Source organism: Pristiophorus japonicus, chromosome 32, assembly GCF_044704955.1.
Source record: "Pristiophorus japonicus isolate sPriJap1 chromosome 32, sPriJap1.hap1, whole genome shotgun sequence".
Lineage (NCBI taxonomy): Eukaryota > Metazoa > Chordata > Chondrichthyes > Pristiophoridae > Pristiophorus > Pristiophorus japonicus.
Window position 1 is genome coordinate 2,204,299 of NC_092008.1, and position 27,124 is coordinate 2,231,422.

General features: G+C 55.3%; 1 protein-coding gene across 2 annotated transcripts; it reads right to left on the minus strand.

Annotated features, from left to right (window-relative positions):
* Positions 1-897: 897 nt before the first annotated feature.
* Positions 898-26,792, minus strand: ftsj1 (FtsJ RNA 2'-O-methyltransferase 1). 2 transcript variants are annotated; one of them, XM_070869216.1, is made up of 11 exons: positions 26,703-26,792; positions 20,521-20,653; positions 14,331-14,400; positions 13,428-13,530; positions 11,878-11,956; positions 10,855-10,907; positions 8,203-8,256; positions 7,970-8,072; positions 3,979-4,062; positions 1,961-2,064; positions 898-1,262 (listed from the first exon to the last, which is right to left on the minus strand). In XM_070869216.1, exons 2-11 carry the CDS (start codon positions 20,639-20,641, stop codon positions 969-971), a joined length of 1,065 nt encoding a protein of 354 aa, XP_070725317.1. In that variant the 5' UTR covers positions 20,642-20,653; positions 26,703-26,792; the 3' UTR covers positions 898-968. The 2 variants fall into 2 exon arrangements, with proteins under 2 accessions (XP_070725317.1, XP_070725318.1); XM_070869217.1 differs by lacking the exon at positions 26,703-26,792 and adding an exon at positions 26,511-26,613.
* Between the last annotated feature and the right edge of the window lie 332 nt (positions 26,793-27,124).

The window sequence follows — 27,124 nt, forward strand, 5'->3', positions numbered from 1 at the left end:
AGCGCCGCACTGTCGGAGGGGCGGTACTGAGGGAGCGCCGCAGGGGCGGTACTGAGGGAGCGCCGCACTGTTGGAGGGGCGGTACTGAGGGAGCAGCGCAATGTCGGAGGGGCGGTACTGAGGGAGTGTCGGAGGGGCGGTACTGAGGGAGTGTCGGAGGGGCGGTACTGAGGGAGCGCCGCACTGTCGGAGGGGCGGTACTGAGGGAGCGCCGCACTGTCGGAGGGGCGGTACTGAGGGAGCGCCGCACTGTCGGAGGGGCGGTACTGAGGGAGCGCCGCACTGTCGGAGGGGCGGTGCTGAGGGAGCCCCGCACTGTCGGAGGGGCGGTACTGAGGGAGCGCCGCACTGTCGGAGGGGCGGCACTGAGGGAGTGCCGCACTGTCGGAGGGGCGGTACTGAGGGAGTGCCGCACTGTCGGAGGGGCGGCACTGAGGGAGTGCCGCACTGTCGGAGGGGCGGTACTGAGGGAGTGCCGCACTGTCGGAGGGGCGGCACTGAGGGAGTGCCGCACTGTCGGAGGGGCGGTACTGAGGGAGTGCCGCACTGTCGGAGGAGCAGTACTGAGGGAGTGTCGCACTGTCGGAGGGGCTGTATTTCGGATGAGACATTAAACCGAGGCCCCGTCTGCCCTCTCGGGTGGATGTAAAAGATCCCGGGGCCACTATTAGAAGAAGAGCAGGGGGAGTTCTCCCCGGTGTCCTGGGGCCAATATTTATCCCTCGACCAACAGACGATCCGGGTCATTATCACATCGCTGTGTGTGGGAGCTTGCTGTGCGACAATTGGCGTTTCCCACATTACAACAGGGAGCGCACTCCCAAAAAAGTATTTCATTAGCAGTGAGGCGCTTTGGGAAGTCCTGAGGGGGTGAAAGGCGCTATATAAACGCAAGTCTTTTTCTTGAATACATTTAATCGCTCATAAATTTAAAAGCAAACCTGCAGTTTGGATTAAAACAGTCAACTTCAAAGTTTTCCGTCGATTTGCAAACCGGCCGACCCTTCTGTCACAGAGAGGCTGCCAAAGGTTTCCGCGAGGACGCTCTGCCCTGCCGGGGGAGGGGCGTGTCCATCTGGGGGAGGGGCGGGGCCTTCCGAGGGAGGGGCGGGGCCTTCCGGGGGAGGGGCGTGTCCATCCGAGAGAGGTGGTCTCTCCTTTGCAAGCATGTTGTTCTTCTTTAAGAAACAGGCCTCCTGATACGGAGGGCAGATGGGAGGCTGGGTGGGTGGGGTGTAGGTGTACTCCTTGCTGGGATCCAACTAGAGAAAAGCAGAGGCAAGGACACACGTGTTACTCAGAACAGAAACCGTTCCCATATCTGCCTGCTGTCGGAGGGGCGGTACTGAGGGAGCGCCGTACTGCACTGTCGGGAGGGGCGGTACTGAGGGAGGGGCGGTACTGAGGGAGCGCCGCACTGTCGGAGGGGCGGTACTGAGGGAGGGCCGCACTGTCGGAGGGGCGGTACTGAGGGAGCGCCGTACTGCGCTGTCGGAGGGGCGGTACTGAGGGAGCACCGCACTGTCGGAGGGGCGGTACTGAGGGAGTGCCGCACTGTCGGAGGGACCGTCTTTCGGGATGAGACATTAAACCGAGGCCCCGTCTGCCCTCTCGGGTGGATGTAAAAGATCCCGGGGCCACTATTGGAAGAAGAGCAGGGGGAGTTCTCCCCGGTGTCCTGGGGCCAATATTTATCCCTCGACCAACATCACTAAAACAGACGATCCGGGTCATTATCACATCGCTGTGTGTGGGAGAGCTTGCTGTGCGCAAATTGGCAGCTGCGCGACAACAGTGATTACACGTCAAAAAGTACTTCATTGGCTGTGAGGCGCTTTGGGATGTCCGGTGGTCGTGAAAGGTGCTATAGAAATGTAAGTCTTTTTAGTCCTAGACTCCCCAACCAGCAGAAACAGTTTGCCTTTAGTTTTGTTCATGTGCCGACAGTCAATGCTCCTACCTGCAAGGGGTAGGTCTTGTCCGAATCGTACGCACTGAGATCCCCGCATGCGAGGAACGGAACGATCACCCTGTTGGGACCTTCCAGCTGGTTGAAGTCCACATCTGCACAAAGAGCGAATGAAAACCGATAAATAAAGAGTGCAGGTTGGAACTTTCTGGTCCGGAACTCTCTGGTCTGGAACTCTCTGGTCCGGAAACATCGGCATTCGTTGGGACTGAGGGAGAGCTTATTGTTTTTTACAATTAGCTGTCAGTCAATGGGCGTATGTTCTCCGATTGGCCATAGCGGCTGTCAGTCAATGAGTGTGTGTTCACCAATTGGCCACAGCGGCTGTCAGTCAGCGAGAGTGTGTGTGTTCCGTGATTGGCCGGAGTGATTGTCAGTCAATGTGTGTTCACCGATTGGCCAGAGCGGCTTTCAATCAGTGTGTGTGTGTGTGTTCCGCGATTGGACGGAGCGATTGTCAGTCAATGCGTGTGTGTTCACTGATTGGCCGGAGCGGCTGTCAGTCAGCGAGTGTATGTGTGTTCCGTGATTGGCCGGATTGGCTGTCAGTCAGCGAGTATGTGTGTGTCCCGTGATTGGCCGGAGTGATTGTCAGTCAATGAATGTGTGTTCACCGATTGGCCATAGTGGCTGTCAGTCAATGAGTGTGTGTGTTCCGCGATTGGCCGGAGCGATTGTCAGTGTGTCTGTTCCGTGATTGGCCGGAGCGGCTGTCAGTCAGCGAGTGTGTGTGTGTGTTCTGTGATTGGCTCAGAGGGGGGTGAATCTTTGGAATTCTCTGCCCCAGAGGGCTGTGGCGGCTCAGTCATTGAGTATATTCAAGGCCGAGATCGGTAGATTTTTGAAGATGAAGGGAAACGAGGGAAAGTGGAGCTGAGTCCATGATTGGATCGGCCGTGATCGTATTAAATGGCGGAGCAGGCTCGAGGGGCCGAATGGCCTGCTCCTATTTCTGATGAAGCGCCTTGAGACGTCCGGTGGTTGTGTAAGGCGCTGGGGAAATGCACATCTTTGAAAAGAGAATCGGATAAATACTTGAAGGAGTTAAGTTGCAGGAGATAAGTTGCATGTATGTGGGGAAGGGGTGGGGGGGGACTAACTGGATTACCCTTCGAAGGAGCTGGGTGGGTGGGGGGGGGGGGGGGAGAGACGAGAACTAGGGGGCATAATCTTAGAATAAGGGGCCGCACATTTAAAACTGAGATGAGGAGGAATTTCTTCTCTGAGGGTTGAAACACAAAAGGATAGTATGCAGGTACAGCAAGTGATCAGGAAGGCCAATGGTATCTTGGCCTTTATTGCAAAGGAGATGGAGTATAAAAGCAGGGAAGTCTTGCTACAATTATACAGGGTATTGGTGAGGCCACACCTGGAGTACTGTGTGCAGTTCTGGTCACCGTATTTACGAAAGGACATACTTTGCTTTGGAGGCAGTTCAGAGAAGGTTCACTCGGTTGATTCCGGGGATGAGGGGGTTGCCTTATGAGGAAAGGTTGAGCAGGTTGGGGCCTCTACTCATTGGAGTTCAGAAGAATGAGAGGTGATCTTATCGAAACGTATCAGATTATGAGGGGGCTGGACAAGGTGGATGCAGAGAGGATGTTTCCACTGATGGGGGAGACTAGAACTAGGGGGCATGGTCTTAGAATAAGGGGCCGCCCATTTAAAACTGAGATGAGGAGGAATTTCTTCTCTCAGAGGGTTGTAAATCTGTGGAATTCGCTGCCTCAGAGAGCTGTGGGAGCCGGGACATTGAATATATTTAAGACAGAGATAGACAGTTTCTTCACCGATAAGGGGGCGGGCAGGGAAGTGGAGCTGAGTCCATGATCGGATCAGCCATGGTCGTATTAAATGGCGGAGCAGGCTCGAGGGGCCGAATGGCCGACTCCTGCTCCTATTTCTTATGTTATGTTCTTGCGGACCAGAAAGATTGATGGATTGCCGCGGTGTTGGGGGACGCGCTGCGTTGCCGGGAGTGATAACGCGACAGTGTTACCGTCCCTTACCGTAGCAGTGATCGAGCAGGGGGTTCGACATGTTTGGCACATAGCCCTCGGGCGGTGAGTAACCTCGGCACACGACAAACGCTTCTGCGGGAGAGAGAGAGAGAGAGAGAGATAAAGGTTCAGGCTCCAAACGATTTAGACCTGAATACAGGGGGTAGGATTGAAAAGTTGTCAGATTACACTGAAATCGGCCATATGGTTGATAGTGCAGAAGAAAGCTGCGGACTGCAGGAAGATATCAATGGTCTACAGGGCTGTAGTGATACCCGCCCTCCTGTATGGCTCACAGACGTGGACCATGTACAGTAGACACCTCAAGTCGCTGGAGAAATACCACCAACGCTGTCTCCGCAAGATCCTGCAAATCCCCCGGGAGGACAGACGCACCAACGTTAGCGTCCTCGACCAGGCCCAACATCCCCAACATCGAAGCACTGACCACACTCGACCAGCTCCGCTGGGCAGGGCCACATTGTCCGCATGCCCTCCAGACACGAGACTCCCCAAAGCAAGCGCTCTACTCGGAACTCCTTCACGGGCAAACGAGCCAAAGGTGGGCAGAGGAAACGTTACAAGGGACCACCCTCAAAGCCTCCCTGATAAAGTGCAACATCCCCACCGACACCTGGGAGTCCCTGGGCCCAAAGACCAGTCCCGCCCTAAGTGGAGGAAGTGCATCCGGGAGGGCGCTGAGCACCTGGAGTCTCGTCGCTGAGAGCGTGCAGAAACCAAGCGCAGGCAGCGGAAGGAGCGTGCGGCAAACCAGTCCCACCCTCCCCTTCCCTCAACCACTGTCTGTCCCACCTGTGACAGGGACTGTGGCTCCCGTATTGGACTGTTCAGCCACCTAAGGACTCGTGTTAGGAGTGGAAGCAAGTCTTCCTCGATCCCGAGGGACTGATTATGATGATGGTCATCAATGTACTGGTCAGGTGGGCAGAACAGTGGCAAATGTAATTCAATCTGGAGAAGTGTGAGGTGATGCATCTGGGGAGGGCTAACAAGGCGAGGGAATACACATTAAATGGTAGGACACTGAAGTGTAGAGGAACAGAGGGACCTTGGAGTGCAGGTCCACAAATCCCTGAAGGTAGCAGGATAGGTCGATAAGGTGGTTAAGAAGGCATACGGAATACTTGCCTTTATTAGCCGAGGCACAGAATACAAGAGCAGGGGGGGTTATACTTGAACCAGTTAGGTTGCAGCTAGAGTACTGCGTGCAGTTCTGGTCACATTACAGGAAGGATGTGATTGCACTGGAGAGGGTACAGAGGAGATTTACCAGGATGTTGCACTAGAGAGGGTACAGAGGAGATTTACCAGGATGTTGCACTGGAGAGGGTACAGAGGAGATTTACCAGGATGTTGCACTGGAGAGGGTACAGAGGAGATTTACCAGGATGTTGCACTAGAGAGGGTACAGAGGAGATTTACCAGGATGTTGCACTAGAGAGGGTGCAGAGGAGATTTACCAGGATGTTGCATTGGAGAGGGTACAGAGGAGATTTACCAGGATGTTGCACTAGAGAGGGTACAGAGGAGATTTACCAGGATGTTGCACTAGAGAGGGTACAGAGGAGATTTACCAGGAAGTTGCACTGGAGAGGGTACAGAGGAGATTTACCAGGATGTTGCACTGGAGAGGGTACAGAGGAGATTTACCAGGATGTTGCACTGGAGAGGGTACAGAGGAGATTTACCAGGATGTTGCACTAGAGAGGGTACAGAGGAGATTTACCAGGATGGTGCACTGGAGAAGGTACAGAGGAGATTTACCAGGATGTTGCACTAGAGAGGGTACAGAGGAGATTTACCAGGATGTTGCACTAGAGAGGGTACAGAGGAGATTTACCAGGATGTTGCACTGGAGAGGGTACAGAGGAGATTTACCAGGATGTTGCACTGGAGAGGGTACAGAGGAGATTTACCAGGATGTTGCACTGGAGAGGGTACAGAGGAGATTTACCGGGATGTTGGCTGGACTGGAAAATTTTAGCGATGAGAAAAGATTGGAGAGGCTGGGGTTGTTTTCTTTCGAACAGAGGAGGCTGAGGGGAGTGTATAAAATGATGAGGGGCCTGGATCGAGTGGATAGGACGGACCTGTTTCCCTTGGCAGAGGGGTCAACAACCAGGGGGCAGAGATTGAAAGTAATTGTGGGGGAGGTTTAGAGGGGGTTTGAGGGGAAATGTCTTCACCCAGAGGGTGGTGGGGGTCTGGGGGGGGAACTCACTGCCTGAAAGGGTGGTAGAGGCAGAAACCCTCACCACATTTAGACGTGCGCTCGAAGTGCCGTAACCCACAGGGCTACGGACCCAGAGCGGGAAAGTGGGATTAGGCCGGGATGGCTCTTGGGCGGCCGGCACAATGCGGACACGATGGGCCGGAATGGCCTCCTTCCCGCGCTGTAAACTTCTCCGATTAAGAGGCAGCTAATTGTTTTAGTCTTTGGATCAGCTGCTGCCCGAGTTTCCATCCGGTCCTTTGGCAGATAACCCGTGGCATTGCTCATCATTTTGGTGGGAAGAATCGGGAGATCATTATTACACGGTCAATGCGAGTCTGGGTGGGGTAGAGGAACACAGGGATCTCGCGGTACAAATACTCAAATCACTAAAAGTTGCGACACAGGTTAGCAAGGGCCATCAAAAGCAAATCAAGAACTAGGGTTTATTTCTAGAGGGATAGAATTGAAAAGTAGGGAAGTTATGCTAAACCTGCAGCGAACCTGGGTTAGACCACACTTGGAGCACTGTGCACAGTTCTGGTCTCCATATACCTGGGTAAGACCACACTGGGAGCACCGTGCATAGTTCTGGTCTCCATATACCTGGGTTAGACCACACTTGGAGCACTGTGCACAGTTCTGGTCTCCATATACCTGGGTTAGACCACACTGGGAGCACCGTGCACAGTTCTGGTCTCCATATACCTGGGTTAGACCACACTTGGAGCACCGTGCACAGTTCTGGTCTCCATATACCTGGGTTAGACCACACTTGGAGCACTGTGCACAGTTCTGGTCTCCATATACCTGGGTTAGACCACACTGGGAGCACTGTGCACAGTTCTGGTCTCCATATACCAGGGTTAGACCACACTGGGAGCACTGTGCACAGTTCTGGTCACCATATTATAAAAAGGATATAGAGGCACTGGAGAGGGTGCAGAGAAGATTTACAAGGATGATACCAGAAATGCGAGGGTATACATATCAGGAAAGGATGAACAGGCTGGGTCTCTTTTCTCTGGAAAAAAGGCTGAGGGGTGACCTAATAGAGGTCTTTAAGATGATGAAAGGTTTTGATCGAGTGAATAGAGAGAGAATGTTTCCACTTGTGGGGAAGAGCATAACTAGAGGCCATCGATATAAGATAGAGAAAAAGCGGTCAATCAAAAATGTAATTTCTGTTTTCCAGCTTTTAATTCTCGTCTTTTCAAAATGGATGTCCCTCCCCCACACCACATTAACGCTCCCCACACCCACCCCCCGCAACCACAAAGCCGCGAGGTCGAACTGCTGTAATCAGGCCCCCTCCCTCCCGAGGTCAGCTGGAGTGTAATCGCTGCGTTGAGCGTCTGTAGCTTGGCGGCTGCTTAGAAATCTCCGGCTCCTCCCCAAAGTCAGAAAGGAGCACTGGTGCAATGTTATACAAATGCACGTGGTTGTTGTTGTTACTTGAGCGAGACTGGGTTATGACCACCAGGAACTGGGCTGAAGGACGTTCCCAGACTCTGCAGCCCTCCCGCCCCGCCCCGCCCCCGCAGGTGAAAGAACAAGGGGGCCCCGACCGAGTGTGGCCTCCAGCCCCCTCACTACGACAGACACGTCTCTTCTGACTCTGGGGGGGTGGGGGGCAGCGGGGAGCCAGGGATTTACAAGCAACCGCGAAGCTACAGACACTTTGCGCAGCGATTGAACTCTCAGTGACCATCGCCACCCCTTGCTCCCCCCCCCCCCCCCCGCTCGGGCTCACGACGCCACGCTTACCGATGCTGGAGTTGCGGCTGCTCCGGGGCTTGGCGCACGTGACCTTGGAGAAGAAGATCTTCAGCTGCGAGTACAGCAACGTCACGTCCTTCCCGCGGAAGATCTGTCGGAACGGCGAAAGGGTCGGGTTAGTCAGATCGGGCGAGTGTTTGGCGAATCGGAAGCAAAGGCGGCGTGCGCCACCGGGGTGGGGGGTGGGAGGGGCAGGCGCGATAATCCGAGCCGACGCCTACCTTGGCGACAAAGGTCCCTCCTTGCTTCAGCACATGGGTGGTGATGTTTAGGGCCTGGAAACAAAGACGGGGAGCGTGAGACAAACCACACGGTTAGCGTTTTCCAGGAGCACAATTATTACCAAAGACCAACGCAACGTGACCCACCGCGATCCCTGTAATTTGTGTCAGCGAGTTGTCGGGACATTGCAAGATGGCTGCCCACCGTTTCCCTAATCTAAGATGGCCACTTACCCTTTCCCCAACCAAAGATGGTTACCATCGTTTCCCTAACCAAAGATGGCTGTCCAATGTTTCCCTGATCAAAGATGGCTGTCCAATGTTTCCCTGATCAAAGATGGCTGTCCAATGTTTCCCTGATCAAAGATGGCTGTCCAATGTTTCCCTGATCAAAGATGGCTGTCCAATGTTTCCCTGATAAAAGATGGCTGTCCAATGTTTCCCTAATAAAAGATGGCTACCCACCGTTTCCCTAATCAAAGATGGCCGCACGCCCTTTCCCTAATCAGAGATTGCCGCCCACCCTTTCCCTAATCAAAGATGGCCACCCACTCTTTCCCTAATCAGAGATGGCCACCCACTCTTTCCCTAATCAAAGATGGCCACCCACCCTTTCCCTAATCAGAGATTGCTCCCCACCCTCTCCCTAATCAAAGATGGCCACCCACCCTTTCCCTAATCAAAGATGGCCACCCACCCTTTCCCTAATCAAAGATGGTCGCGCACCCTCTCCCTAATCAAAGATGGTCGCGCACCCTTTCCCTAATCAAAGATGGCCACCCACTCTTTCCCTAATCAGAGATGGTTCCCCACCCTTTCCCTAATCAGAGATGGCTCCCCACCCTTTCCCTAATCAAAGATGGTCGCGCACCATTTCCCTAATCAAAGATGGCCGGCCACCCTTTCCCTAATCAAAGATGGCCGCCCACCCTTTCCCTAATCAAAGATGGCCGCCCACCAGTTGGTACCTCCAGCAACACTTCAATCAAAACTTAGCAACCTTCCACTCAAACAACATCGCAACCAACTGGTTCGGGACAGCCATCCAATCGTTGGGAACACACCGTGACACCGGGGGGTGACTTGGGAGGGTAGGCTGCGCGGTGGCGACCACAATACAGCAGTGACTACATGCCAAGGGCTGTGAGGCGTCCGGTGGTCGTGACAGGCGCTACAGAAATGCAGGTCGTTCTTTAGCCATCCCCGATCGAGGCCTTGGGCGCACTCGCGAGCAGACGGCCCAAAGGTTCTTCGGCTTTGGGCCCCACACAGCCATCAAAGACCAGGCCTGCAGCACTGGGAGCCGTTGTGGGCGCTCATGCGTGAGGGAGGCTATACCTGCCTCGGAGCGAGGAGCGTGGGTTCACCAGAACGATACCCGCACTCCAAGGGTTCAGTTACCGGGAGAGGCTACACAAACCCGAGTTGTATTAACCTGGGCTTGAGGAGGTTAAGGGTCGATTTGATCGAAGGTTTCAGGATGTTGAGGGGAACAGGGAGGGTGGATAGAGAGAGAGAGAGACTGTCTCCGCTGGTTGGGGAGTCGAGGAGCAGGGGGCATCGGCTAAACATTCAGAGCCGGACCTTTCAGGAGTGAAGTTGGGAAACATTTCGACACACACAGGGTGGCAGAGGCTTGGAACTCTCTCCCGCAAACGGCAACTGTTAATTATAAATCGGAGATTAAAAGGATACGGGGCAAAGGCGGGTGGATGGAGTTAGGTCACAGATCAGCCCTGATCTCATCGAATGATGGAACAGGCTCGAGGGGCTGAACGGCCTCCTCCTGTTCCTAATGTAACAGGCTCGAGGGGCTGGACGGCCTCCTCCTGTCCCTAATGTAACAGGCTCGAGGGGCTGAACGGCCTCCTCCTGTCCCTAATGTAACAGGCTCGAGGGGCTGAACGACCTCCTCCTGTCCCTAATGTAACAGGCTCGAGGGGCTGAACGGCCTCCTCCTGTCCCTAATGTAACAGGCTCGAGGGGCTGAACGGCCTCCTCCTGTCCCTAATGTAACAGGCTCGAGGGGCTGAACGGCCTCCTGTCCCTAATGTAACAGGCTCGAGGGGCTGAACGGCCTCCTCCTGTCCCTAATGTAACAGGCTCGAGGGGCTGGACGGCCTCCTCCTGTCCCTAATGTAACAGGCTCGAGGGGCTGAACGGCCTCCTCCTGTTCCTAATGTAACAGGCTCGAGGAGCTGAACGGCCTCCTCCTGTTCCTAATGTAACAGGCTCGAGGGGCTGAACGGCCTCCTCCTGTCCCTAATGTAACAGGCTCGAGGGGCTGAACGGCCTCCTGTCCCTAATGTAACAGGCTCGAGGGGCTGAACGGCCTCCTCCTGTCCCTAATGTAACAGGCTCGAGGGGCTGAACGGCCTCCTCCTGTCCCTAATGTAACAGGCTCAAGAGGCTGAACGGCCTCCTCTTGTCCCTAATGTAACAGACTCGAGGGGCTGAACGGCCTCCTCCTGTCCCTAATGTAACAGGCTCGAGGGGCTGAACGGCCTCCTCCTGTCCCTAATGTAACAGGCTCGAGGGGCTGAACGGCCTCCTCCTGTTCCTATGTTCCCAGCAGATATCCCAGCTGCCCAGTGCCAGGACACTGTGTAAACACCCGTTAATCGGGATAAAGTATTTTCTAACAGGACTTACCGCGAGCAGAAGTTGTGCTTGGATGTACTCATCGATATCGTGGAGACCGGTTACTGCAATGGAGCGGGATATTTAGAATGAAGAATTAATCGTCACTGAGCCATGGATCCACAGAGAAATATCAACATCATGACAAACCATCTCTCCTGTGGGCGACCAGTTCAACCCACATCAAACCTTCACTCATCCAGAGTAAAGCTCCCTCGACACTGTCCCATCAAACACTCCCAGGGCAGGTACAGGGGGTTAGATACAGAGTAAAGCTCCCTCGACACTGTCCCATCAAACACTCCCAGGGCAGGTACAGCACGGGGTTAGATACAGAGTAAAGCTCCCTCTACACTGTCCCATCACACACTCCCAGAGCAGGTACAGGGGGTTAGATACAGAGTAAAGCTCCCTCTACACTGTCCCATCACACACTCCCAGAGCAGGTACAGGGGGGTTAGATACAGAGTAAAGCTCCCTCTACACTGTCCCCATCAAACACTCCCAGGGCAGGTACAGGGGGTTAGATACAGAGTAAAGCTCCCTCTACACTGTCCCCATCAAACACTCCCAGGGCAGGTACAGCACGGGGTTAGATACAGAGTAAAGCTCCCTCTACACTGTCCCATCAAACACTCCCAGGGCAGGTACAGGGGGTTAGATACAGAGTAAAGCTCCCTCTACACTGTCCCCATCAAACACTCCCAGGGCAGGTACAGCACGGGGTTAGATACAGAGTAAAGCTCCCTCTACACTGTCCCATCAAACACTCCCAGAGCAGGTACAGGGGGTTAGATACAGAGTAAAGCTCCCTCTACACTGTCCCATCAAACACTCCCAGGGCAGGTACAGGGGGTTAGATACAGAGTAAAGCTCCCTCTACACTGTCCCCATCAAACACTCCCAGGGCAGGTACAGCAGGGGGTTAGATACAGAGTTTAGCGTTAAGTTAGGAGAGGTTGGGGCGATGGACCCACACCCCACTGGGGACGGACAGGGGACACCTGTGAGCGTGCGGGTGAACTGTGATCCTACCATCAGGCGCTCCGTCACATACCACCAGGTCCGAGGCCTGTCCCTCGAAGTGCTGGATAATCTCCTGGGCCGTCGAGACCTGCAAAACAGGAAGAGATGAGCAGCCACAGTTTGTAGCTCGTTCCCAGGATGTGAGCGTCGCTGGCCAGGCCCAGCATTTATTGCCCGTCCCTAATTGCCCCTTGAGAAGGTGGTGGTGAGCCCCCTTCTTGAACCGCTGCAGTCCGTGTGGTGAAGGTGCTCCCACAGTGCTGTTAGGGAGGGAGTTCCAGGATTGGGACCCAGCGACGATGAAGGAACGGCCAGTCATTGGAGACATGCTGAGGGTCTTGGAGACAGGGAAAGGGAGTTGGAGAGAGGGAGAGTGTGTTGGAGAGAGGGAGAGGGAGTTGGAGAGGGGGAGAGTGCGTTGGAGAGAGGGAGAGTGTGTTGGAGAGAGGGAGAGGGAGTTGGAGAGGGGGAGAGTGCGTTGGAGAGAGGGAGAGTGTGTTGGAGAGAGGGAGCTGGAGAGATGGAGAGGGTTTTCGAGACAAGGTAAGGGTCTTGGGAGACAGTGAGGGTTTACCAGACTGATTCCTGGAATGGGGGGATTGTCCTATGAGGAGAGATTGTGTAGAATGTGCCGATATTCTCTGGAGTTTAGAAGAATGAGAGGGGGATCTCCTGGAAACAGAAGATTCTGAGGGGGATTGACAGGGTAGATACAGGGAGGATATTTCCCCCCCGGGGCTGGGGAGTCTAGAACCAGGGGTCACACAGTCTCAGGATAAGGGCTCGGCCATTTCGGACTGAGATGAGGAGGAATTTCTTCACTCGGAGGGTGGTGAATCTTTGGAATTCTCTGCCCCAGAGGGCTGTGGAGGCTCAGTCGTTGAGTATATTCAAGGCCGAGATCGGTAGATTTTTGGACTCGAGGGGAATCGAGGGATCGGGCGGGAAAGTGGAGTTGAGGTCGAAGATCAGCCATGATCTGATTGAATGGCGGAGCGGGCTCGAGGGGCCGAATGGCCTCCTCCTGTTCCTAATGTAACAGGCTCAAGGGGCTGAACGGTCTCCTCCTGTTCCTAATGTAACAGGCTCGAGGGGCTGAATGGCCTCCTCCTGTTCCTAATGTAACAGGCTCGAGGGGCCGAATGGCCTCCTCCTGTTCCTAATGTAACAGGCTCGAGGGGCCGAATGGCCGTCTCCTGCTACTGATTCTTATGATCTTGTGTGTCCAAGTCAGGATTCATAGAATCATAAAAATGAGCACAAAAATCTAGGCTGACACTCGCAGTGCAGTACTGAGGGAGCGCCGCACTGTCGGAGGGGCAGTACTGAGGGAGCGCCGCACTGTCGGAGGGGCAGTACTGAGGGAGCCCCGCACTGTCGGAGGGGCGGTACTGAGGGAGTGCTGCACTGTCGGAGGGGCAGCACTGAGGGAGCGCCGCACTGTCGGAGGGGCAGTACTGAGGGAGCGCCGCACTGTCGGAGGGGCGGTACTGAGGGAGCCCCGCACTGACGGAGGGGCGAAGGGGGTAGAAATGAGTGTGTAGCATTCCTTGTGTTACCTTGGTGATGTCTCCCTGGATCTGGATGACCCCAGGGAGGGGAGCCATTGCCTGGAGATCGACAGCGACGATTTTGATATCTGAGCTCTTTCCATCTTCCCTTCTGAGGGTCGGAAGAAAAAATAAATAGGTAGGGTTGGGTGTGTTGCCAAATATCCCAACAAATTTCCTGAAGGTGTTGGCTACGGTGTGTACCGTGACAGTTTACATAGCAAAAATGGTACTGCTCCACAGAGCCGCCCAGTGGCGAGCGGCTGTAACCACACCGTGACCGTTTACATAGCAAAAAATGGTACTGCTCCACAGAGCCGCCCAATGGCCAGCGGCTGTAACTGCACTGTAACAGTTTACGTGGCAAAAATGGCACTGCTCCACTGAGCTACCCAGTGGCCAGTCCCTGCAACCACACCGTGACAGTTTACATAGCAAAAATAACACTGCTCCACAGAGCCACCCAGTGGCCAGCGGCTGTAACTGCACTGTAACAGTTTACGTGGCAAAAATGATACTGCTCCACAGAGCCGCCCAGTGGCGAGTGGCTGTAACCACACCGTGACCGTTTACATAGCAAAAAATAGTACTGCTCCACCGAGCCGCCCAATGGCCAGCGGCTGTAACTGCACTGTAACAGTTTACGTGGCAAAAATGGCACTGCTCCACTGAGCCACCCAGTGGCCAGTCCCTGCAACCACACCGTGACAGTTTACATAGCAAAAATAACACTGCTCCACAGAGCCACCCAGTGGCCAGCAGCTGCAGTTACACCGTGACAGTTTACATAGCAAAAATAACCACGCTCCATAGGGCCACCTGATGGCCAGTATAAACAATTTATAAACAACATACGGAGAAGTGTCGCGGTTGAAATCGGTGGGGGGGGGGGGGGGGAAATCCGACACTTACTTGAGTTTGCGGCTCAGGACTTGACTCCAGCTCCCGGGGGCTGCACAGAGATCCACCGCTCGACACACTCCTGAGGAGGGGGCGGAAAAGTCATCTTACTTTACAGCGCACTTAAGAGAGTTACAACATTCAAAAAGTTTGAACGCGCGAGCCAAAATGTATTCCTACCTCCTCCCGCTCCCGCAGACGGTTCCACATCCCGACACACCCCACTACACCCGCATTTTCTTTATCCTGCCTGATCTCCCACCCCCTGACCCAACCCAATCCCGTCCCCTCCCCGCCCAATCACCTTGCCCTGACACCATGAATTCACTTGGGGTACAGGTTCCGCGGGCACCGGCACCCCTCCCCCACATCCCGCTCCCCCACCCGTCCCTTGTGGCCATTCCGCGTGGGGAACCCCGCCCCCCCAACCCCTCCCTCACACCGGCCAGCTCATCGACTGCAGAAGCCGTCACAGATTACGCCTGATCCTCTCCTCTTCCGCTGTGTGGGGGAGGGGGGCTTGGAATCTTGATACTATGCCTGCCCACCCCCGACCTCGTCCCTAATCCGGGACAAAACAAAGTTCAGACACAGGTGTAGCAAGGGCCATAAACAAAAAACAAACCAAGCACGAGGGTTTATTACCCGAGGGATAGAGCTAAAAAGTCGGGTGGTTATGCTAAACCTGTATCCAACCTGCCGACCGAAAGCTGGGTCAAAGAGGCCGGTTTTAAGGAGGAGAGAGAGGCGGAGAGGTTTAGGGAGGGAGTTCCAGAGCTTGGGGCCCAGGCAACAGAAGGCACGGCCACCGATGGTGGAGCGATTATAATCAGGGATGGTCAGGAGGGCAGAATTAGAGGGGTGCAGAGATCTCGGGGGGGTTGTGGGGCTGGAGGGGGTTACAGAGATAGAGAGGGGTGTAGGGACCGGAGGTGGTTACAGAGATAGGGAGGGGTGTAGGGGGCTGGAGGAGGTTACAGAGATAGGGAGGGGTGTAAGGGCTGGAGGAGGTTACAGAGATAGGGAGGGGTGTAGGGGCTGGAGGTTACAGAGATAGGGAGGGGTGTAGGGGCTGGAGGAGGTTACAGAGATAGGGAGGGGTGTAGGGGCTGGAGGAGGTTACAGAGATAGGGAGGGGGTAGGGGCTGGAGGAGGTTACAGAGATAGGGAGGGGTGTAGGGGCTGGAGGAGGTTACAGAGATAGGGAGGGGTGTAGGGGCTGGAGGGGGTTACAGAGATAGAGAGGGGTGTAGGGGCTGGAGGAGGTTACAGAGATAGAGAGGGGTGTAGGGGCTGGAGGAGGTTACAGAGATAGGGAGGGGTGTTGGGGCTGGAGGAGGTTACAGAGATAGGGAGGGGTGTAGGTGCTGGAGGAGGTTACAGAGATAGGGAGGGGTGTAGCGGCTGGAGGGGGTTACAGAGATAGGGAGGGGTGTAGGGGCTGGAGGGGGTTACAGAGATAGAGAGGGGTGTAGGGGCTGGAGGGGGTTACAGAGATAGAGCGGGGTGTAGGGGCTGGAGGAGGTTACAGAGATAGAGAGGGGTGTAGGGGCTGGAGGAGGTTACAGAGAGGGAGGGGTGCAGGAGCCGGAGAAGGTTACAGAGATAGGGAGGGGTGTTGGGGCTGGAGGAGGTTACAGAGATAAGGAGGGGTGTAGGTGCTGGAGGAGGTTACAGAGATAGGGATTGGTGTAGCGGCTGGAGGGGGTTACAGAGATAGAGAGGGGTGTAGGGGCTGGAGGGGGTTACAGAGATAGAGAGGGGTGTAGGGGCTGGAGGAGGTTACAGAGATAGGGAGGGGTGTAGCGGCTGGAGGAGGTTACAGAGATAGAGAGGTGTGCAGGAGCCGGAGAAGATTACAGAGATAGGGAGGGGTGTAGGGGCTGGAGGAGGTTACAGAGATAGGGAGGGGTGTAGCGGCTGGAGGGGGTTACAGAGATAGGGAGGGGTGTAGGGGCTGGAGGAGGTTACAGAGATAGGGAGGGGTGTAGGGACTGGAGGGGGTTACAGAGCTAGGGAGGGATGTAGGGGCTGGAGGGGGTTACAGAGATAGGGAGGGGGCGAGGGAGGGATTTGTAAACGAGGATGGAGAATTGTGAAATCGAGGCGTTGCTTAACCGGGAGCCAATGTAGGTCGGCGAGCACAGGGGGTGATGGGTGAGTGAGACTCGGTGCGAGTTAGGACACCGGGCAGTGAGCACAGGGGGTGATGGGTGAGTGAGACTGGGTGTGAGTTAGGACACGGGGGCAGTGAGCACAGGGGGGTGATGGGTGAGCGGGACTCGGTGCGAGTTAGGACACCGGGCAGTGAGCACAGGGGGCAATGGGTGAGTGGGACTCGGTGCGAGTTAGGACACGGGGTCAGTGAGCACAGGGGGTGATGGGTGAGCGGGACTCGGTGCGAGTTAGGACACGGGGTCAGTGAGCACAGGGGGCAATGGGTGAGTGGGACTCGGTGCGAGTTAGGACACGGGGTCAGTGAGCACAGGGGGTGATGGGTGAGCGAGACTGGGTGCGAGTTAGGACACGGGGTCAGTGAGTACAGGGGGTGATGGGTGAGTGGGACTGGGTGCGAGTTAGGACACGGGGTCAGTGAGCACAGGGGGTGATGGGTGAGTGGGACTGGGTGTGAGTTAGGACACGGGGTCAGTGAGCACAGGGGGTGATGGGTGAGCGGGACTGGGTGTGAGTTAGGACACGGGGTCAGTGAGCACAGGGGGTGATGGGTGAGCGGGACTCGGTGCGAGTTAGGACACGGGGCACAGGGGGTGATGGGTGAGTGGGACTCGGTGCGAGTTAGGACACGGGGGCAGCGAGCACAGGGGGTGATGGGTGAGCGGGACTCGGTGTGAGTTAGGACACGGGGTCAGTGAGCACAGGGGGTGATGGGCGAGTGGGACTCGGTGTGAGTTAGGACATGGGGGCAGTGAGCACAGGGGGTGATGGGTGAGCGGGACTCGGTGCGAGTTAGGACACGGGGTCAGTGAGCACAGGGGGCAATGGGTGAGTGGGACTCGGTGCGAGTTAGGACACGGGGTCAGTGAGCACAGGGGGTGATGGGTGAGCGAGACTGGGTGTGAGTTAGGACACGGGGTCAGTGAGCACAGGGGGTGATGGGTGAGCGGGACTGGGTGTGAGTTAGGACACGGGGTCAGTGAGCACAGGGGGTGATGGGTGAGCGGGACTCGGTGCGAGTTAGGACACGGGGCACAGGGGGTGATGGGTGAGCGGGACTCGGTGCGAGTTAGGACACGGGGGCAGCGAGCACAGGGGGTGATGGGTGAACGGGACTGGGTGTGAGTTAGGACACGGGGTCAGTGAGCACATGGGGTGATGGGTGAGCGGGACTCGGTGTGAGTTAGGACACGGGGTCAGTGAGCACAGGGGGTGATGGGTGAGCGGGACTTGGTGCGAGTTAGGACACGGGGTCAGTGAGCACAGGGGGTGATGGGTGAGCGGGACTCGGTGCGAGTTAGGACACGGGGCAGTGAGCACAGGGGGTGATGGGCGAGTGGGACTCGGTGTGAGTTAGGACATGGGGGCAGTGAGCACAGGGGGTGATGGGTGAGCGGGACTCGGTGCGAGTTAGGACACGGGGTCAGTGAGCACAGGGAGCAATGGGTGAGTGGGACTCGGTGCGAGTTAGGACACGGGGTCAGTGAGCACAGGGGGTGATGGGTGAGCGAGACTGGGTGTGAGTTAGGACACGGGGTCAGTGAGCACAGGGGGTGATGGGTGAGCGGGACTGGGTGTGAGTTAGGACACGGGGTCAGTGAGCACAGGGGGTGATGGGTGAGCGGGACTCGGTGCGAGTTAGGACACGGGGCACAGGGGGTGATGGGTGAGCGGGACTCGGTGCGAGTTAGGACACGGGGGCAGCGAGCACAGGGGGTGATGGGTGAACGGGACTGGGTGTGAGTTAGGACACGGGGTCAGTGAGCACAGGGGGTGATGGGTGAGCAGGACTCGGTGTGAGTTAGGACACAGGGTCAGTGAGCACAGGGGGTGATGGGTGAGCGGGACTCGGTGCGAGTTAGGACACGGGGCACAGGGGGTGATGGGTGAGTGGGACTCGGTGCGAGTTAGGACACGGGGGCAGCGAGCACAGGGGGTGATGGGTGAGCGGGACTCGGTGCGAGTTAGGACACGGGGCAGTGAGCACAGGGGGTGATGGGCGAGTGGGACTCGGTGTGAGTTAGGACATGGGGGCAGTGAGCACAGGGGGTGATGGGTGAGCGGGACTCGGTGCGAGTTAGGACACGGGGTCAGTGAGCACAGGGAGCAATGGGTGAGTGGGACTCGGTGCGAGTTAGGACACGGGGTCAGTGAGCACAGGGGGTGATGGGTGAGCGAGACTGGGTGTGAGTTAGGACACGGGGTCAGTGAGCACAGGGGGTGATGGGTGAGCGGGACTGGGTGTGAGTTAGGACACGGGGTCAGTGAGCACAGGGGGTGATGGGTGAGCGGGACTCGGTGCGAGTTAGGACACGGGGCACAGGGGGTGATGGGTGAGCGGGACTCGGTGCGAGTTAGGACACGGGGGCAGCGAGCACAGGGGGTGATGGGTGAGTGGGACTGGGTGCGAGTTAGGACACGGGGTCAGTGAGCACAGGGGGTGATGGGCGAGTGGGACTGGGTGTGAGTTAGGACACGGGGTCAGTGAGCACAGGGGGTGATGGGTGAGTGGGACTGGGTGCGAGTTAGGACACGGGGTCAGTGAGCACAGGGGGTGATGGGTGAGTGGGACTGGGTGCGAGTTAGGACACGGGGTCAGTGAGCACAGGGGGTGATGGGTGAGTGGGACTGGGTGCGAGTTAGGACACGGGGTCAGTGAGCACAGGGGGTGATGGGTGAGTGGGACTGGGTGTGAGTTAGGACACGGGGGCAGTGAGCACAGGGGGTGATGGGTGAGCGGGACTGGGTGTGAGTTAGGACACGGGGCAGTGAGCACAGGGGGTGATGGGTGAGTGGGACACGGGGTCAGTGAGCACAGGGGGTGATGGGCGAGCGGGACTCGCTCAATCTCCCCTTAACCTTCTGCTCCAAGGAGAACAACCCCAGCCTCTCCAGATTCTCCCCGTCACTGAAGCCCCTGATCCCTGGGACCATTCTGGCCAATCACCTCTGCATCCTCTCTCAGTCCTTCACACCCTTCCTCAAGTGTGGTGCCCAGATTTGGCCACTTGCGGTTGAGGATGGAGCAGTGTTGTATGAAGGGAGTTGAGCGAGAGGTTCGGTGCAGCGTTACACACGCCGCAGATGACACTAAGCTGGGTGGCGGTGTGAGCTGTGAGGGGGACGCTAAGAGACTGCAGGGTGATTTGGACAGGTTAGGTGAGTGGGCAAATGCATGGCAGATGCAGTATAATGTGGATAAATGTGAGGTTATCCACTTTGGGGGCAAAAACACGAAGGCAGAATATTATCTGAATGGGTGACAGATTAGTAAAAGGGGAGGTGCAACGAGACCTGGGTGTCATGGTACATCAGTCATTGAAGGTTGGCCATGCAGGTACAGCAGGCGGTGAAGAAGGCAAATGGCATGTTGGCCTTCATAGCGAGGGGATTTGAGTACAGGGGCAGGGAGGTGTTGCTACAGTTGTACAGGGCCTTGGTGAGGCCACACCTGGAGTATTGTGTTCAGTTTTGGTCTCCTAATCTGAGGAAGGACATTCTTGCTATTGAGGGAGTGCAGCGAAGGTTCACCAGACTGATTCCCGGGATGGCAGGACTGACATATGAGGAGAGACTGGATCGACTGGGCTTATATTCACTGGAGTTTAGAAGGATGAGAGGGGATCTCATAGAAACATATAAAATTCTGACGGGACTGGACAGGTTAGATGCAGGAAGAATGTTCCCGATGTTGGGGAAGTCCAGAACCAGGGGTTACAGTCTAAGGATAAGGGGTAAGCCATTTAGGACCGAGATGAGGAGAAACATCTTCAGACAGAGAATTGTGAACCTGTGGAATTCTCTACCACAGAGAGTTGTTGAGGCCAGTTCATTAGATATATTCAAAAGGGAGTTAGATGTGGCCCTTACGGCTAAAGGGATCAAGGGGTATGGAGAGAAAGCAGGAATGGGGTACTGAGGGAATGTTCAGCCATGATCATATTGAATGGCGGTGCAGGCTCGAAGGGCCGAATGGCCTACTCCTGCACCTATTTTCTATGTTTCTATGTACGATGGTGATTCATACCGTGGAACAACTTGAACTCCTCATCGAGCTGCAGCAGCTTGAAGGCACTCCGAGCCCGCCACCCCTCCTCCTTCGCCAGCCGGTAGTAGATGTCCCGTTTGTCCTTCGACGAGCGACCCATCGCAACTCAGCGCTGCAACACACAAGGCACATTCTGACCACGTCCCAACACAAGAAACAGGGACAGGAGGAGGCCGTTCAGCCCCTCGAGCCTGTTACATTAGGGACAGGAGGGGGCGGTTCAGCCCCTCGAGCCTGTTACATTAGGAACAGGAGGAGGCCGTTCAGCCCCTCGAGTCTGTTACATTAGGGACAGGAGGAGGCCGTTCAGCCCCTCGAGCCTGTTACATTAGGAACAGGAGGAGGCCGTTCAGCCCCTCGAGCCTGTTACATTAGGAACAGGAGGAGGCCGTTCAGCCCCTCGAGCCTGTTATATTAGGGACAGGAGGAGGCCGTTCAGCCCCTCGAGCCTGTTACATTAGGAACAGGAGGAGGCCGTTCAGCCCCTCGAGCCTGTTACATTAGGGACAGGAGGAGGCCGTTCAGCCCCTCGAGCCTGTTACATTAGGAACAGGAGGAGGCCGTTCAGCCCCTCGAGCCTGTTACATTAGGGACAGGAGGAGGCCGTTCAGCCCCTCGAGTCTGTTACATTAGGAACAGGAGGAGGCCGTTCAGCCCCTCGAGCCTGTTACATTAGGGACAGGAGGGGGCCGTTCAGCCCCTCGAGCCTGTTACATGAGGGACAGGAGGAGGCCGTTCAGCCCCTCGAGCCTGTTACATTAGGGACTGGAGGAGGCCGTTCAGCCCCTCGAGCCTGTTACATTAGGGACAGGAGGAGGCCGTTCAGCCCCTCGAGCCTGTTACATTAGGAACAGGAGGAGGCCGTTCAGCCCCTCGAGCATGCTCCACCATTTAATACGATCATGGCTGATCCGATCATGGACTCAGCTCCACTTCCCTGCCCGCTCCCTTATCGGTTAAGAAACTGTCTATCTCTGTCGTAAATTTATTCAATGTCCCGGCTTCCACAGCTCTCTGAGGCAGCGAATTCCACAGATTTACAACCCTCTGAGAGAAGAAATTCCTCCTCATCTCAGTTTTAAATGGGCGGCCCCTTATTCTAAGACCATGCCCCCTAGTTCTAGTCTCCCCCATCAGTGGGAACATCCTCTCTGCATCCACCTTGTCCAGCCCCCTCATAATCTGATACGTTTCGATAAGATCACCTCTCATTCTTCTGAACTCCAATGAGTAGAGGCCCAACCTGCTCAATCTTTCCTCATAAGTCAACCCCCTCATCCCCGGAATCAACCGAGTGAACCTTCTCGGAACTGCCTCCAAAGCAAGTATACCCTTTCGTAAATATGGAGACCAGAACTGCACGCAGTACTCCAGGTGTGGCCTCACCAATACCCTGTATAACTGTAGCAAGACTTCCCTGCTTTTATACTCCATCCCCTTTGCAATAAAGGCCAAGATCCCATTGGCCTTCCTGATCACTTGCTGTACCTGCATACTAACCTTTTGTGTTTCATGTACAAGTAACACCCAGGTCCCGTTTCGATAAGATCACCTCTCATTCTTCTAAACTCCAATGAGTGGAGGCCCAACCTGCTCAACCTTTCCTCATAAAGGCAGTTAACTCTAAACAACCCTCCTTCCTGGCTGAAGGCGAGACCCAGCCTCTAAACCTCTGGGGAAAGGAGGCGTTCCATTGAGAAACTGGGCACGCACACAACAAAACGTATAGCAACATAGAAAATAGGTGCAGGAGCAGGCTATTCGGCCCTTCGAGCCTGCACCACCATTCAATATGATCATGGCTGATCATTCCCTCAGGACCCCACTCCTGCTTTCTCTCCATACTCCTTGATCCCTTTAGCCGTAAGGGCCACATCTAACTCCCTTTTGAATATATCTAACGAACTGGCCTCAACAACTTTCTGTGGTAGAGAATTCCACAGGTTCACAATTCTCTGAGTGAAGAAGTTTCTCCTCATCTCGGTCCTAAATGGCTTACCCCCTTATCCTTAGACTGTGGCCCCTGGTTCGGGACTTCCCCAACATCGGGAACATTCTTCCTGCATCTAACCTGTCCAATCCCCTCAGAATATTATATGTTTCTCTGAGATCCCCTCTCATTCTTCTAAACTCCAGTGAATATAAGCCCAGTCGATCCAGTCTCTTCTCATATGTCAGTCCCGCCATCCCGGGAACCAGTCTGGTGAACCTTCGCTGCACTCCCTCAATAGCGAGAATGTCCTTCCTCAGATTAGGAGACCAAAACTGAACACAATATTCCAGGTGAGGCCTCACCAAGGCCCTGTACAACTGCAGTAAGACCTCCCTGCTCCTGTACTCAAATCCTCTCGCTATGAAGGCCAACGGAGGTTTTCAGAGCATTTGGCCATCTCCACCGGAGCCCTCCAGGACCAGTCCCGCTGCCAAGCCTCTCCCTCCGAGCCCTGTGACCGGTTGTGAGGAGGCGCGCGAGAAAACGCAGCCAGACTCAATCTCCTCGCCTCCTGCGCTGTTCACAATCGTAGAAAAATAGGAGCAGGAGTAGGCCATTCGGCCCCTCGAACCTGCACCATTCAATGTGATCATGGCTGATCCTCTATCTCAACACCATATTCCCGCTTTCTCCCCATACCCCTTGATTACTTTTGTGTCTAGAAATCTATCTATCTCCCTCTTAGGTCGCTGGTTCAATTCTGGCTCGAAGGAGCTAGTGTTCTTTTCAGATTAGGAAAAGGGGAGGTGCAAAGAGACCTGGGTGTCATGGTACATCAGTCATTGAAGGTTGGCATGCAGGTACAGCAGGCGGTGAAGAAGGCAAATGGCATGTTGGCCTTCATAGCGAGGGGATTTGAGTACAGGAGCAGGGAGGTGTTACTACAGTTGTACAGGGCCTTGGTGAGGCCACACCTGGAGTATTGTGTACAGTTTTGGTCTCCTAACCTGAGGAAGGACATTCTTGCTATTGAGGGAGTGCAGCGAAGGTTCACCAGACTGATTCCCGGGATGGCGGGACTGACCTATCAAGAAAGACTGGATCAACTGGGCTTGTATTCACTGGAGCTCAGAAGAATGAGAGGGGACCTCATAGAAACGTTTAAAATTCTGACAGTGTTAGACAGGTTAGATGCAGGAAGAATGTTCCCGATGTTGGGGAAGTCCAGAACCAGGGGTCACAGTCTAAGGATAAGGGGTAAGCCATTTAGGACCGAGATGCGGAGGAACTTCTTCACCCAGAGAGTGGTGAACCTGTGGAATTCTCTACCACAGAAAGTTGTTGAGGCCAATTCACTAAATATATTCAAAAAGGAGTTAGATGAGGTCCTTACTACTCGGGGGATCAAGGGGTATGGCGAGAAAGCAGGAATGGGGTACTGAAGTTGAATGTTCAGCCATGAACTCATTGAATGGCGGTGCAGGCTAGAAGGGCCGAATGGCCTACTCCTGCACCCATTTTCTATGTTTCTATGTTAAATATATTCAGTGACTTGGCCTCCACAGCCTTCTGTGGTGGAGAATTCCACAGGTTCACCTCCCTCGGAGTGAAAACATTTCTCCTCATCTCGCTCCTAAATTTCCTACCCCGTATCCTGAGACTGTGAGCCCTTGTTCTAGACTTCCCAGCCCCGGGGAAACATCCTCCCCCCATCCAGTCTGTCCAACCCCGTCAGAATTTTATACCTTTCAATGAGATCCCCTCTCATTCTTCTAAACTCCAGTGAATACAGGCCCAGTCGACCCAATCTCTCCTCATACGACAGTCCTGCCCATCCCGGGAATCAGTCTGGTGAACCTTCGCTGCACTCCCTCAATAGCAAAAATGTCCTTTCTCAGATTAGGAGACCAAAACTGAACACAATATTCCAGGTGTGATCTCACCAAGTACATCCTTTCTTATTCAATCGTCTCCGCGTTGTGCCGGCCGACCAAGAGCCATCCCGGCCTAATCCCACTTTCCCGCTCTGGGTCCGTAGCCCTGTGGGTTACGGCACTTCGAGCACACGTCCAAATGTGGTGAGGGTTTCTGCCTCTACCACCCTTTCAGGCAGTGAGTTCCCCCCCAGACCCCCACCACCCTCTGGGTGAAGACATTTCCCCTCAAACCCCCTCGAAACCTCCCCCCAATTACTTTCAATCTCTGGCCCCTGGTTGTTGACCCCTCTGCCAAGGGAAACAGGTCCGTCCTATCCACTCTATCCAGGCCCCTCACACCTCAATTAAATCTCCCCTCAGCCTCCTCTGTTCCAGAGAAAACAACCCCAGCCTCTCCAATCTTTCCTCATCGCTAAAATTCTCCAGTCCCGGCAACATCCTGGTAAATCTCCTCTGTACCCTCTCTAGTGCAACATCCTGGTAAACCTCCTCTGTACCCTCTCCAGTGCAACATCCTGGTAAATCTCCTCTGTACCCTCTCCAGTGCAACATCCTGGTAAATCTCCTCTGTACCCTCTCTAGTGCAACATCCTGGTAAATCTCCTCTGTACCCTCTCCAGTGCAACATCCTGGTAAATCTCCTCTGTACCCTCTCCAGTGCAACATCCTGGTAAATCTCCTCTGTACCCTCTCCAGTGCAACATCCTGGTAAATCTCCTCTGTACCCTCTCTAGTGCAACATCCTGGTAAATCTCCTCTGTACCCTCTCCAGTGCAACATCCTGGTAAATCTCCTCTGTACCCTCTCTAGAGCAACATCCTGGTAAATCTCCTCTGTACCCTCTCCAGTGCAACATCCTGGTAAATCTCCTCTGTACCCTCTCTAGTGCAACATCCTGGTAAATCTCCTCTGTACCCTCTCTAGTGCAACATCCTGGTAAATCTCCTCTGTACCCTCTCCAGTGCAACATCCTGGTAAATCTCCTCTGTACCCTCTCCAGTGCAACATCCTGGTAAATCTCCTCTGTACCCTCTCCAGTGCAACATCCTGGTAAATCTCCTCTGTACCCTCTCTAGTGCAACATCCTGGTAAATCTCCTCTGTACCCTCTCCAGTGCAACATCCTGGTAAATCTCCTCTGTACCCTCTCCAGTGCAACATCCTGGTAAATCTCCTCTGTACCCTCTCCAGTGCAACATCCTGGTAAATCTCCTCTGTACCCTCTCTAGTGCAACATCCTGGTAAATCTCCTCTGTACCCTCTCCAGTGCAACATCCTGGTAAATCTCCTCTGTACCCTCTCCAGTGCAACATCCTGGTAAATCTCTGCACACTCTCCAGTGCAACATCCTGGTAAATCTCCTCTGCACCCTCTCCAGTGCAACACCCTGGTAAATCTCCTCTGTACCCTCTCTAGTGCAACATCCTGGTAAATCTCCTCTGTACCCTCTCTAGTGCAACATCCTGGTAAATCTCCTCTGCACCCTCTCCAGTGCAACACCCTGGTAAATCTCCTCTGTACCCTCTCTAGTGCAACATCCTGGTAAATCTCCTCTGTACCCTCTCTAGTGCAACATCCTGGTAAATCTCCTCTGTACCCTCTCCAATGCAACATCCTGGTAAATCTCCTCTACACCCTCTCCAGTGCAACACCCTGGTAAATCTCCTCTGCACCCTCTCCAGTGCAACACCCTGGTAAATCTCCTCTGTACCCTCTCCAGTGCAACATCCTGGTAAATCTCCTCTGTACCCTCTCCAGGTGCGAACACGTGCTTCCTGTAAATGTGGTGACCAGACCTACACGCAGTACTCCGGCTGTGGCGAAACTGGAGTTGCGTGCAGCTCTGGACGTAAGATACCCTCGATTGATATTCGACGAGCATCGACGCTTGAAAAGCCGCCGTTCTGGGTCACTGTCGTCGAGGAGTTACCCCACGCCCCCCCCACCCCCCCCAACCCTTCCCGTCCTAAAATGGCGGAAGGAGGCCATTCAGCCCATCGAGCCCCTGCCGGCTCCCCTCCCCCAGAAACCTCGCCCTCGGGCTCCTTCGAATACCTCCGGCCCGCTCCGCCGTTCACCCCCCCTGGGGCCCCCACTCACTTTCCAGCCTTTTTCTGCTTCAAAATGAGCCAAAAATCAGCCCCCACAATGGCTTTTTGGTCAACCAAGCGCCATTTTGTGTGTCCCCTGCCTGTTGTGCCCCTCAGCGCCATCTTGAGTGTCCCCTTAATCCTTCTGCGCCGTGGTGTGCCCCTCAGCGCCATCTTGAGTGTCCCCCCCCCCGCCGCTTACCCTCAGCCCGCTCGGCTGCGCCGTCAGTGTGCTCCGCCCGCCGCCATCTTGAGTGTCCCCCATTCTTGCCCTCGTCTTCGCCGTCCGGTGTGTCCTCCGCCCGCCGCCATCTTGAGTGTCCCCACCCCCCCCCCCCCACCAGCGCCTCACCTTCCAGCCACAGGACCCCGTCAACAGCCGTCCAACTCACGCCCGCCTCGTTTCTAAACATCCAAAAGGCGCGGCTCGCGGCACCGAAAGATCCGCAGCGCCGTTCCGATCCCGGATAAAATGCTTTGGAAAATCAGCGCGGGGTTTTTCCCTTGAGTTTTAGCCGTTTTTCACCCCCGGAGTGACAAGGCCTGCAGTACCGCCGGTGGCCAGCGAGGGCTGCAGGGGGGCGCTATAGAGTCGGCGCGGCGCGGCGCGGCGCGGCGCGGCGG

What these genes read in the sequence shown, in the direction of transcription:
- ftsj1 (XM_070869216.1), bottom strand. Translation starts at nt 20,641, where the DNA reads ATGGGTCGCTCGTCGAAGGACAAACGGGACATCTACTACCGGCTGGCG. An exon ending in AAGCACAACTTCTGCTCGCG is followed by an intron (nt 8,257 to 10,854) that starts GTAAGTCCTGTT and finishes CTTTGTTTCCAG; the next exon opens with GCCCTAAACATCACCACCCA. An exon ending in GAGGGACCTTTGTCGCCAAG is followed by an intron (nt 8,073 to 8,202) that starts GTAGGCGTCGGC and finishes CCGTTCCGACAG; the next exon opens with ATCTTCCGCGGGAAGGACGT.